The sequence below is a fragment of the Portunus trituberculatus genome, chromosome 47 (genome assembly GCF_017591435.1).
Source record: "Portunus trituberculatus isolate SZX2019 chromosome 47, ASM1759143v1, whole genome shotgun sequence".
In the NCBI taxonomy this organism is placed as follows: Eukaryota; Metazoa; Arthropoda; class Malacostraca; order Decapoda; family Portunidae; genus Portunus; species Portunus trituberculatus.
Window position 1 is genome coordinate 14,997,789 of NC_059301.1, and position 13,309 is coordinate 15,011,097.

The following is a 13,309-nucleotide window of genomic DNA, read 5'->3' on the forward strand; positions in this document are numbered from 1 at the left end:
ACTTTAAAAATTATGTATATTGATATCATCACGGGAAACCACGTGGGTGCAGATACTCGCCCGGACCACCGCGGCAGCTCGAGGAGGCGTCCTTGGCGGGGCACACTATGAACACAGTGCTGGGACAACGATTTCGTTCTCTGTTTCGAATCCATCAAACTAAGTGGTAGAGGAATACATTAAACACAAGTCGCTTACAAGTTTAGCTTTTGTTAAAACTATTTTACCGACAAACAACGTAGAACCAGTTTCGTTTCGCATCATAGATTTTTTGGTTAAAAATATTTATACTTATCATGAAACTATTAGGAATTTAAGATGCAGTGTTAATCATGAAACTATTAGGAGTTTAAGATGCATGTTATCAAGTTGTGTGTTTCTGTGACAAATCCATTTTTCACAATGAACTAGGAAGCAGGTTGTTGATTCCATGCACACCGCATCTATATTACTGAAATGCCGTCATTCCTAGTCAGGTTTTGAAGGAAGGCATTAGCACTACGGTCTAATCATAATATTAATATGTTGTTGAAAAAAATGTAAATAAAAACTGTGTTGGTTGCGGGCGTAGGCGAGGGGGCGTGTCTTGGCGCGGGACCTGCAGAAGACGGGAATTTTAGGGCAAGTGACAAGCCGCGTGAAGCAGCCAAGGTTAGATGCATCTCCCGCTGCACTCTTTTTACTGCAGCCTCCTTCACTTGTGCGGCGCGACGCTGGTCAGGCTCTAGGAGAAATGAAGTGAGGACGGAAGTACAACAAGCAGAAAAAACTGCATAACGTTATTACAAAACACTGAAATAATTAAATGCACGCACACACACACACACACACACACACACACACACACACACACACACACACACACACACACACACACACACACACACACACACACACAAAGAGCGAGGAGAGGCCTGGCTAATAGCTATGAATGAGGTCACTGGGACAAGGATGTGTACCAAAAACTGATTTGGGTCAAGAGTGCAGTTCCTCCATGTACTATTTCAAAGTGTTGCTGTTTAGTTTGAAAATTTGGTGGATTTTGTGGCCTTCGAATTTATCGTCATCAATCTTGTTTGGTTTAGGAGGACGTACATAGAAAAAGGTGATTCTAATTGCAATATAAGTTTTAACTGCATTAAATTGTGTAGACATTAAGAAAGAAAAGGCAATTGGAGAAAGGAGAGAGGACAGGAAATAGATTGAGTTATAAAGAAGGAAGTTATAAAGTACATCTGCTTACCACATGTACCAGATAAATCAGGGAAATACACCTGAAATATTCATTAAAAAGGAAATATGAAATACACATACACAGGTGTCCGATAACTGGCAGCCTTCTCCAACATAAATACTGAAGATTCTCATATCCGTTTCCTTGCGCGCAGCTTCCTTCACGTGGGTTAATTTTTTGGGAGGATGGAAATCAAGCCCAAACCTTCACGTCAGTCGCGAACAAGTTTCCTGTTAGTCTTTCAACACGAGGCGTATTTCATTAAGCAACATCGTGCTTTCATGGCAGGTGAGAGTATTCATGAAAGCAAGGCTCTTCATCAGTAAATATTTTTTTTTGTAGTTCGTAGTCCGTATCAGAAACCAGCTGTCATAGCGATGATTTGCAGGCAGTGTGTGCTATCAAGAACCAACATGAAAGGTAATTGCCGTCTAACGAGGAAGTTTTGTTGGTTTGTTGTATGAAAATGTCAAAAAAAGTGTATCGTAGCTCACCATGTATCAAGTAATATCTTAGTTGCCAAATATGCTTGGGTAAAAGTTTTTTTTCTGGTGTGGCATTGATGTACACGGTGACTGAGTGCTGTGCTGGCTGCATCACAAGTCCCCGTCACACGTCTCGAAACGTTATCCAGTTTCATCACTTAACTTAGTCAACAATCTGTTTTTTTGTTTCTCTTCATGCTGAATGTCTCCCGCCAAGACACCGTTAGCCAGCGTGACGTATTTGGCCTTTGTGTGCAGTATACTCATGCTGGGTCAGGGCTGCGCAACTGTGAAGTAATGGTATACATAAATGTGCATTGTGAGCTCATAAGGATCTATAGATCTTCGCAGCCCTAACAACAACAACAACATAAATGTGCATTGCGGTGCATTCAGTTATCAGCCACAACACCGTTAAGGCAGTAATTATAGTCTTCTGAGTACTTCCTCGGCGGTAAGCATCTTTTACAGGCTCCTTATAGTGTCAGCAACACAGAGTGATGTGGGATTGAACAGCTGACAACAAGAAATGCTTCAATTTTTTTTTCTTTTTCAAGTTCAGTGAATCAGTAGCACTTGTAGGGAAAAATTATTTCTCCAGTGTGTGTGTGTGTGTGTGTGTGTGTGTGTGTGTGTGTGTGTGTGTGTGTGTGTGTGTTTAATACTATTTGTCGAGGATAGATTCATGTCTTCCAGCCTCAAAGATGAGACCTTCTGTATAGTTTCAAGGTCACACGGCCTTGGTGTTTCAGCTGAATGGCGCCACTCAAGTGTCCTCCAGATAGACCCTTGAGCGCCGCCCTTCAGAGCTGTGGCTGTGTGGCAGCCTCAACGCCACTCACCCACTCTGTAGTAACACCGATATCAATAGTAATAAACATTAGGTGCTTTATTAGTCTCATTTTCTACTACTACTACTACTACTACTACTACTACTACTACTACTACTACTACTACTACTACTACTACTACTACTACTACTACTACTACTACTACTACTACTACTACTACTACTACTACTACTACTACTAATAATAATAATAATAATAATAATAATATTGCTGCTGCTACTGTGGTTGTTGGTGCTACTGCTACTGCTGCTATTGATACTGCAACTACTGCAGTAACAGTAGTAGTAGTAGTAGTAGTAGTAGTAGTAGTAGTAGTAGTAGTTGCTGCTGTTGTTGTTGTTATTGTTGGTTTTGTCGTAATTGTTGTAGTTGTTATTATTGTTGTTGCCGCTGCTGCTGCTATTGTTGTTGTTGTTGTTCCTGCTGCTGCTGCTGTTGTTGTCTTATTTCACTCACCGATATGAACATTATAAAGTTTCTAATGATTCTTGAGACAAAATAACAGCTTCACCTGTGCGACACATTAGCGCATAAGATACACAGTTGACACCTGATGAAATGAAAGTGCAAATCAAGTCATTAAACTCTGTTGAAAGTGGAAGTGCTGGTCCTCAACGAGTCAAGTATTGTGTTGGCGACAGAGAGGAGCTGCCTGATGTGTCTCTGCTGGTGGAGGTGGAGGGGGAGGGATGGAGTCAGGGCATGGGGGAGGTGGGGGAGGAGTGGCGCTGGGCCAAAAGGAAGCTGGTACGAGGCCGGACACTGCCCCACGCACGGCGTCCCTCCTGCCTGGGATTAAGGACGTGTTAGTTATGACATGAAGATATTAAGACTGTGCTGTTGTGGTCTAGAGGAAGGAATGTGTGTGTGTGTGTGTGTGTGTGTGTGTGTGTGTGTGTGTGTGTGTAGCCTCTTGAACTCACGCAGCAAGAATGTCTTATCGTGGGTGCAACACTCACGCTCTCTCTCTCTCTCTCTCTCTCTCTCTCTCTCTCTCTCTCTCTCTCTCTCTGGCATCTATAGTGTTGTGCATACCATCAAGCACAGTGATCTTGCTCCCTAGTGTATGCCTTTCCCGCCGATTGCAGCGCAGAAAGGATGACGATACACTTATATTTACCTCCAGCCCTCGACACACGAGTACACCACCTGCGACCACCAAAAAAAGCAAGGGACAAGCCTGCATACGACTCACTTACTCCTCAAGGGAAAGTGTCAGGATCGCTGTTTATTCATTTATTTGTTTATTTTTATCTATTTTCTGTATCAGCAACACCATCGTCGCCATTTGTAGTAGTAGCAGTAGTAGTAACAGATAGTATGGGAAGAGGAGGAGGAGGAGGAGGAGGAGGAAACGTGGAGCCTCGCCTAACGCATTTCTCTTCTCTTTGCAGCCCGGAGACAGGAAGAACAACGAGCCGGAGTATGAGGAAGTTGGCCCTCCCATCCACCTGAAAAAGGCACCAGGTACTGTGCCAATCAATTATCTTCTACCTGCATACCTCTGTACCTCTTTATGCTGCAGATCTAACTTCTCAGGTGTCATGGATGCATTCAAATGTTAGATCAGTACAGAAATTATACAGTGGATCATCTTGTGCCACACTACTCCCAAGAATGTGTGTTGTCCGTAAGTTATGATGCATTTCAATAAGATGTCCAAGGAAAATAAGATCTAGAAAGTGTCATACCGTTAGGGAGCTGCTGGAGACACCTCGCAGTGCAGCCAACGTTCTCTCAGCGCAGGAGGGAAGAGGAGGGCTGAGTTGCATCGTCTTCTTGCGCTCTGTTGGCTGCCAAAGTTATGGTTCTGACAAACAAGACTGCTAGAGAAAGCAGAGAGAGAGAGAGAGAGAGAGAGAGAGAGAGAGAGAGAAGGGGAATCACGAAATAGATATCATTATGAAGGTTACCATCTCCACGCCGTGGATAAGGATAATTTTAGATTCACGGTGAATTCCAAACATCATGAAGTGACACGCGTCTTGGACTAGCTGCTGAAAACATCTCTAGCTGCTTTATCAGACAGGGCAAGGTACACGCCAGTCGCCTTGTTCCCCTAAAGTAAAGAGGATTTGCAGTCTTTTATCGTGAGTCTATCTCGATAAAAGTGACGTGTTCTATTGATCTGTAATGTTAAACTCGTCTCCGACTTTAGGAAAACAAGAACTGTACATTTCAGTATCGTGAAGTCCTAACGTTTAACCCCTTCAGTACTGGGACACATTTTTTACCTTGAGATTTGTGTACGATTAGACCATTTCATTAACATTAGGAAGGGTATATGAAGGTCAGAAGATTATTGCCACAGTCATCAATATTTTAATCCCCCACTTAAGTTTCTGAAGTTGTATAAAAGCTCGAAATAGTAATCAGAATGAATATGGAAATACGTCATAGTACTCAACGGGTTAATACAAGCTGAGAGTAGAATATTGAAGGTGTTAAGGTGGCGATGTGACGGAACGACTGGTGGCAGTAGTGGTGGTGGTAGTAGTGGTGGTGGTGGTGGTGGCACTGTTCCGGTAGTGGCAGCGACCTTGGCTGAAGGAAAGACACTCGGTAATCTTACGGAAGGAAAGGAATTAGAATTCACTTGGACATTCGCCACCGCCACCTCTCTTCCCTCGCCACTCACTCTCTTTTGTCACTCTATTTTGTAAAGTGATCGCTGCTTCTCTCTCTCTCTCTCTCTCTCTCTCTCTCTCTCTCTCTCTCTCTCTCTCTCTCTCTCTCTCTCTCTCTCTCTCTCTCTCTCTCTCTCTCTCTCTCTCTCTCTCTCTCTCTCTCTCTCTCTCTCTCTCTCTCTCTCTCTCTATATATATATATATATATATATATATATATATATATATATATATATATATATATATATATATACAATGTGGGCTTTTCACGGGAATTTATGAGCTAAAGGGGATACTTTTTGGGGTACTTCCTATCTCAAAGCTTACCCTCTAGGAAATCGTGGACAGGACTCGAACCCATGCGCTTGGAGATCCCTCGGACCCCAAAGCACGCATGGTATCACGGCGGCCCTCTCATCGGAAAGATCTGCTCGCGTTCTTTCAAACTGGAGCTTCTCTTTCCTCAAACCAGGACCCTTGAGTACAAATTGTCAGCGTCTTGCGTCTCACCCATTTCCTGTCTCCCTGCCCCGTGTGCCTTGTCTCCAGACTCCCGCCCCGCCGCGCCTCGTTCCGTGACGTCACAGTCCTTGCCAACAGTCCCGACGCGACACTTATTTCCTCCGGCTACTCGTGTTTACGTCAATGGTGCCAGAGTGCTCCTCCTTCCTGGTCTCTCTCTCTCTCTCTCTCTCTCTCTCTCTCTCTCTCTCTCTCTCTCTCTCTCTCTCTCTCTCTCTCTCTCTCTCATATTTTCTGTGTCAGTTCCCTTATGTTCTCTAACCTTGATATCCACTACCACTACTGTTCAGGCAGGATCCTCCACCACTGCCTATCACCATCTCTCACATGCTTAATGCCCGTTTTCAGAAACACTTTGCACTCTCACCACAACAGCTATTTTTCAAGGCCACAGAGATGATTAGCGGGGTTTTCACGAGTGTTTCTCTAGTTAATAATGTACAAATCTTGTCATTTTGTTTCTGGAACTGTAAAAACACCTTAAAACCTCGTGTTAATTTAAATAAAGACTTTTGAAATAGTAGAGGTGAAGCATATAAGTGTTTGAGAATACGAGTCTAAATTTTTTCTGAGCTTCGGTTCTCATTATTGATGGTGTTTGTGGCTTATACTTGTGACGTCTGCATTTTTCCTCGAGAATAATTCATGGATTAAGTCATTGGCTGCGTAGTGTGCCTGTCAATGGACGCCAGCTGTTGTTACTGTTGCTTTATTGCTTCCTCGTTAACCCCTTCAGTACCGTGACGAGTTTTCATAATCCTTCTGCTTACTATTTGGTGATTCTATATATAGTACAGCTTCAGAAACTCATGTGGGGGATTGAAATAGTGCAAACTGTGGCCATTAATCTTCTGACCTCCATAAACCCTTCCTTATGTGAAAAAAAAGTCTAATCGTACAGAAATCTCAAGATAAAAAATGTGTCCCAGTACTGAAGGGATTATTGCCTCTCACTAAACTCAACTTTTTTTTCATGTATTAGTTCATTCTCAATATTTCATCTTTTATTTCTCTCTCATGGCAAGAATAGCTGCACTTGTTCATCATCACTATTCGTCTGTATTATCTCCTATTGTGACGTTTGTTTACCTTCCCCTCTTTACCACAACACGCTCATTCTCCTTTGCTTACTCCAGCTGTCTTCCTCCTCCGCCGTCCAAGATAAAGAAATAGTGAGATAATCTTCAAAGAACTCACAATTCACCGCAAGGAAGGAAGTACTGTCAGTGTTTAATGTAGCGTTGTGTGTGTGTGTGTGTGTGTGTGTGTGTGTGTGTGTGTGTGTGTGTGTGTGTGTAAGGAAAATAAACACTCGTGGATCGTTGTCATGGGAAGAATACCTCACCAGATGTCCGCAGTGACCATAAACTGGGCCATTAGAGGTCTGCCAGGGACAGTTGACAAGGCACCACCTGCGTCGTTCTCCTTCACCTCTCGCCCACCCAATCAGGCGTCCCGCATCACCCCGCCCGCCATCGCCGCCTCCCACCCATGCATGCCTCTCCCCACCACCACCTCCCTGGCTATCCTCACGCGTGCTGAGTCAGTAGGGAGCTTTTAAATAAGATTAGATATATTCATGGATGGGAATGATAGATGGAATTAGGCGGCCATTTGCAGCTTCCCTCTTTTCTTATGGTCTTGTGTTCTTAATCACAAACACATCCCGCAATGGTCCAGTGTTAAGTGATTTTCTCGTTAAAGATGCTCATACACTATAGGGCAATTTTTTAAGAGTAATTTTATTCACACTTCAAGTTATTAACCATTTCTGTTCCATGACGCATTTCCATATCAATTCTGCTTACAATTTGGTGATTTTATACTGCTTCAGAAACTTATGTGGGGATTAGAATAGTGGAGACGATGGCCATTAATATTCTGACCTCCATGGACCCTTGCTAATGTAAATAAAATTGTCTAATCGCACCCAAGACACAAGGTAAAAAATGCGTCCCAGTACTGAAGGGGGTTAAAGTTATGACAACTTAACTATAGTAGTCTTGGTAACGCATTGTAAGTGTTGGCTTGTTGCTGAAAAGACACAATGCACCTTGGTTCAGTTAAAGAGCATATGCTTCATTTCATGACACCAAGAACTCATGCAACAAAGATATAAGCACGACAATTGAAAACGAAAGTAAGACAGTAAAAAAAAAAAAAAAAAAAACGTACCCAGCACGGCTCGAGCCAAGACGTGGGCGCCCGGAAGTGACTCCCACTCACACATTGTCACGTGCGCCGAGCACCGCTAGTGAGGCTTCGGCTCTCTCAAATACTCCTCGTCACTCGTCGTCAATATTATGTTGTCTGTGGATTCATTGAAAGGACGATTGCTTCGCTCAAATGTTTGTCCCTTACATGAATTTCTTCCCATTTGTTGTGTGTCTGTTGTGTTCCTTTGAAGGTTAGTGTTCTTACATAGCCAGCCAGTACGTTGATAAAGTAATTACTATTATCTTCCTCCTATTCCTTCTCCTTCTCCTTCTCTTTCTCTTTCTCTTTCTCTTTCTCTTTCTTTTTCTTTTTTTCTCTTTTTCTTTCTCTTTCTCTTTCTCTTTCTCCTCCTTCTCCTTCTCCTCCTCCTCCTTCTCCTCCTCCTTCTCCTTCTTCTCCTCCTTCTCCTTCTTCTCCTTCTCCTCCTTCTCCTCCTCCTTCTCCTTCTCCTTCTCCTTCTCCTTCTCCTTCTCCTTCTCCTCCTCCTCCTCCTCCTCCTCCTCCTCCTCCTCCTCCTCCTCCTCCTCCTCCTCCTCCTTTGTACACGATGTTTACACTGAACGCTATATTTCTTATCACTGGCTTTATTCAGATCGTGTATCGGCAAGGAAGCGTTGGGCAGTGACTGGCTCTCATGCACTGTGTTGTGTCGATCCTAAGCCAAGAAATTTTCCCTGGCCTAAAAAGATTCCTAGAACTAGTTAGGCAGCATTTATAAACACGCTTTCAGGCCAAGTATGTACCCGCTGTCCCGCTCGTGGGCTGGAGGTGAGGAGGGGAGGACGGGCGTAGTGGACCGTTTTCCCGTCACTTGGCATCCGAAGACTTCGCCCACCCGTAACACCTGGCCAGCGTTTTTGCAGGTGGTGATTAGACAACAGTTGGTGATGAAACAAGAAACAACCGTGTTTGGGTTATATTAGGCTGTAGCAAATTGTTTCCTGTGCTATAAGAGAGAGAGAGAGAGAGAGAGAGAGAGAGAGAGAGAGAGAGAGAGAGAGAGTTAGAAGAAGGTGACAAGAAAGGGATATGAGAAATGCAAAAAACAAGAACATAGAGTGGAGTTGAGAGAGAAGTTGTGGCTTGATACATGTCAAGACTTCTGTCTAATGATATTTACCTATTCAAATCCCATGAGTTGATATGTCCCTCTATAGGTAGAAATAAGGGTAGGAAGGGGAGGGCTGCTTCATCAGGTAGGCAGCCGTCTTTACAAAGGAAACGTCACACACACCTTTAAGACATGTGTGGCCGCTGGTAGAATCCTAAAGTATCAATAAACCACTCGGCACTTTGCTTTGTGTATTAGTATGACAAGGAAACACTTTGGAATCTTCACGACTGCGTAGCTATAGTGCAGCGCCTTAACCAATCAATCAATATGTTACCTGTAGTCTTCCCCGCATCATCTCACGACTGCGTAGATATCATATTGCAGCGCCTTAACCAATCAATCAATCTGTTACCTGTAGTCTTACCTGCATCATTCCAACCCAAGGCGTCATGTTCTCTTCCCTCGTCTGCCTCGCCACGGATCCCGCGCCGCGATGGTGGATGATGGGACAAGGTTTTTGCTTTGAGTGTTTTGGCAGGATGGTCCGCCGCGAGGTAGGGGGCTGGTCATACTTCCTGATTCATTACCTGTCGTCGCGGTGTTTGGATATAGGGAGAAATATTGAAGGAGTGAGTGAAGAGTGTTTGTGTATGTTGGAGCTGCGTCCTTACTTACATTCGTGCACTCCAGGTTATTCTCGGAGGTCTGGTTGAAAAAGAATACTGCCATCGTTTTATCTGGGCATGAGCGATAGTATTGGGACCCCACATCCTCTGTTCTTTATTCTTACAATGAGAAGAAGTGTATTGTCTTGTCTTAGCTCTCCTTTTGAGGGAAGTTTTAGTTTGACTCTCATGATACTGTTGCTTTGATTCGTTCACCTGAGTTTGTTTTGATCCTAAGTTAACATTTGAACATTCTTGACTAATGTTTTGATTACAGTATATTTTTTTCTCATATTACGAATCTGAATAATGAATGCCGATCATGTGACAACTCTGACATCCCATTAAGATTAATATATTAACTCATTCTTGCTTTAATTTTATCGTTAGAAGTTTGTAAGACTGAGTGATTTGTGCTTACTTCCTCCTGCTACCACGGCACAGCGTTGGTGCAGGTCATGACGCTAATGTGCGAGGCTCGCTGACTTGAGCGCGTGAAACCCTTTGCTAGTGGAGAAGTTACTGTTTCTTGCCTCCTTCGCGTCGCTTACTTGTTTGCTTATCTGCGTGTTTGCTTATCCTGTTTTGAGTATCATGTTTTCGTACAAAATAACTCACCTTCTTTCATGCAACGCTTTCTTTTTATCTGTAGAAATCTGAAGTCTAGAATGTGAAGGTTAATTAGAGTACAACCTTATAACAAACACACCAGCGCTGCTAGACACACTCCTCGTTGCCTCATCCTAGGTAACAGCAACAAGCAATTGTCTCCTCTGTACTGTCACCGCCAACTCCATCATCCTCTCGTAGTAGTGGTAGTAGTAGTAGTTGTAGTAGTAGTAGTAGTAGTAGTAGTAGTAGTAGTAGTAGTAGTAGTAGTAGTTGTTGTTGTTGTAGTAGTAGTAGAAGAAGTAACAGTAGTAGTAGTAGTAGTAGTAGTAGTAGTAGTAGTGGTTGTTGTTGTTGTAGTAGTAGTAGAAGTAGTAACAGTAGTAGTAGTAGTAGTAGTAGTAGTAGTAGTAGTAGTAGTAGTAGTAGTAGTGGTTGTTGTTGTTGTAGTAGTAGTAGTAACAGTAGTAGTAGTAGTAGTAGTAGTAGTAGTAGTAGTAGTGGTTGTTGTTGTTGTAGTAGTAGTAGAAGTAGTAACACGAGTAGTAGAAGTAGTAACAGTAGTAGTAGTAGTAGTAGTAGTAGTAATAGTAGTAGTAGTAATGGTAGTAGTTGTAGTAGTGGTTGTTGTTGTAGTAGTAGAAGTAGTAGTAGTAGTAGTAGTAGTAGTAGTAGTAGTAGTAGTAGTAGTAGTGACAGTAGTAGTAGTAGTTGTAGTAGTAGTAGTAGTAGTAGTAGTAATAGTACTAATTGTAGTAGTAGCAGTAGCAGCACCTATATCTCACCCGTTCTTTATTGATGATCAAGTTCTTTCCTTTCTTTTTTGTTTATATGTCCATACAAGCAAAAACGATGTGTGTGTGTGTGTGTGTGTGTGTGTGTGTGTGTGAGAGAGAGAGAGAGAGAGAGAGAGAGAGAGAGAGAGAGAGAGAGAGAGAGAGAGAGAGAGAGAGAGAGAGAGATATCCATAACACATAATGTACGTATAGGTATGTATATAGCTAAAGATATAATACGATAGGTAAGTGTCTTTATTTGAATGGTGGAATAAATAGTGTGTGTATTGCAGAGAGCCGCGGGGATGGGCACAACTGCGACCTGTGCGGCTCCATGGAGGCTGCGGTGCGGTGCGAGAAGTGCGGCAACCAAGCCTTCTGTATGTCCTGCGATGACATGTACCATCGCCACCCACGCCGCAGCGCCCACGTCAGGAAGGTACACATACAATGACCTACGTAAAGAGTCTGTTTTTATCTTACTTCATAAACATTTATCTTCCGGAACTTATGGTTTAGAACACTGTGAGTTTTCCCACTACATTCCTCTTGTCTTGTGGAAAGCGTGTTCCCTTTTAGCTCACTTCCTGGTAGGTTTGCAAGAAGGGTACGCCAGGATTGCAGTAGAAGAATGGAAGGAGTGTGTGTGTGTGTGTGTGTGTGTGTGTGTGTGTGTGTGTGTGTGTGTGTGTGTGTGTGTGTGTGTGTGTGTGTGTGTGTATTTTCACCTAATCGTGTTTGTTACAAGTCTGACTAAAGTTCACATGCATCTAATGTCTCCCTCTTCACAGACACAGGACATGACTGTGCTCCCTCCTCTTTGCCTTAAAGTCCCTATTGTTCTGTTACATTTAGTTCTGCACAATGACTCCAGGTTTGCTTTTGTGTCCATTTGTTTATTCGTCATGAAGAAAATTTTCTAAGACGTCATAGTCATGTAATCATAATCATAATTACAGTAAAGACGGACCTTCCCTTTACATCGTCACAGTTAAGAAAAAAAAAAAGTTTGATCTTCATCCATGGATTTCTTACTCCTGTGTGTTTTGTTTCAGGCGGTGGACACCAAGACACCGACAGGAGGCGTGGTAAGACCACCCTTACCACCCAAGGGCGAAGTGCCGCCCCCACAGCCACCACCGAGGAAAAACAAGCGGGCTGGCTTCCTCTCCAGCACAAGCTTCAGCAAGAAGGATCAGGTGAGAGAACACAACGCCCGGTGTGACTCGGCACAGGCTGGACATTTAAAAGAAATGAAAGGAAATATATTGTTACAATATTTCTTCAACAGTGCATATACACTGCTAAGCTCAGAGACGCCTTTATATTTTTTAATGCCTTTCCTTTAATCTTTTTGCCCCTTCCTATATTTTTTTTTGACATTTTTCTTATTTCGCTGTGCTATTAAAAGATGCAAATCGAAGGAATGTTTTAATGAGGAACTGTAAATGTCATGAGATCATCAGATATAAAAGCATTGAGGTTTATAGTTGCTTACAATATGAATTTGTGTTCCATGATGAATAGCTGTCCTTTAGATTGCTTTAGTGGCCACAGTGTGGAGACATTAGTGAGCCGGTTCACTAACAGTCAAGTCGCTCATATTCAGTGGCGAAAACTTGGTATGTCTGCCGAGTCAGAAATTGCTGCTGGACTAATGCCCGCGTCGCGCTACACTTACTTTGCTTGTCTGTTTTCCTTCCGCGGCGCCGCCTCCTTCACTCCTCCACTGCCTCCAGCCTCCCCCTCCACTCCCTCACCGCGTCACTTCTCACCCTTTACTATCCAGCTCCCGTGTCTTCACGCATCTCTGTATTATAATTTTACTCATACTTGAGTAGTTACCCTTCAATAATTATTTGCATCAGTTCTCACCTTAAAAATTCTCTGGCTGCTATTTCCTATCCTCATCCTCTGTTACAGGTGTTTATTGTCTCTCACACCCCATGACTCCTTTGTGTTTCTTCTTCCCACCCACTCCTCGACAACATTTAAACATAATGATTGTTATCTTGAGGCTCGGCTTATTGGATTCTGCAACCAATGAACAATAAAATCTTTTCGAAATAAAGAAAATCAGTAATTCTGCATGCGATAATCTGAAGAGAGAATGTATTACTCAGTTTCCAAATCTCACTTTTCTCTTTGATCTGCATGGTCCTGTCATCAGCACGTTATGACTTGTTTGCGATAAGTAGCATGGCACTGAGCGTTGGGAACATGAGCACGTCTTGGAACAAGGGATTGAAAGAAGTACTATTAGATTTTG

At 43.0% G+C, this 13,309-nt stretch overlaps 1 protein-coding gene across 25 annotated transcripts in view; it reads left to right on the top strand.

Annotated features, from left to right (window-relative positions):
- Nucleotides 1-13,309, top strand: part of LOC123520490 (E3 ubiquitin-protein ligase lubel-like) — a 72,369-nt gene that overhangs the window by 10,622 nt on the left and 48,438 nt on the right. For all 25 annotated transcript variants that reach the window (XM_045282768.1, XM_045282776.1, XM_045282779.1 and 22 more), the window contains exons 2-4: nt 3,965-4,037; nt 11,334-11,479; nt 12,096-12,239. In XM_045282768.1, the coding sequence (XP_045138703.1) occupies nt 3,965-4,037; nt 11,334-11,479; nt 12,096-12,239 (363 nt within the window). The remainder of the gene's footprint in view (nt 1-3,964; nt 4,038-11,333; nt 11,480-12,095; nt 12,240-13,309) is intronic.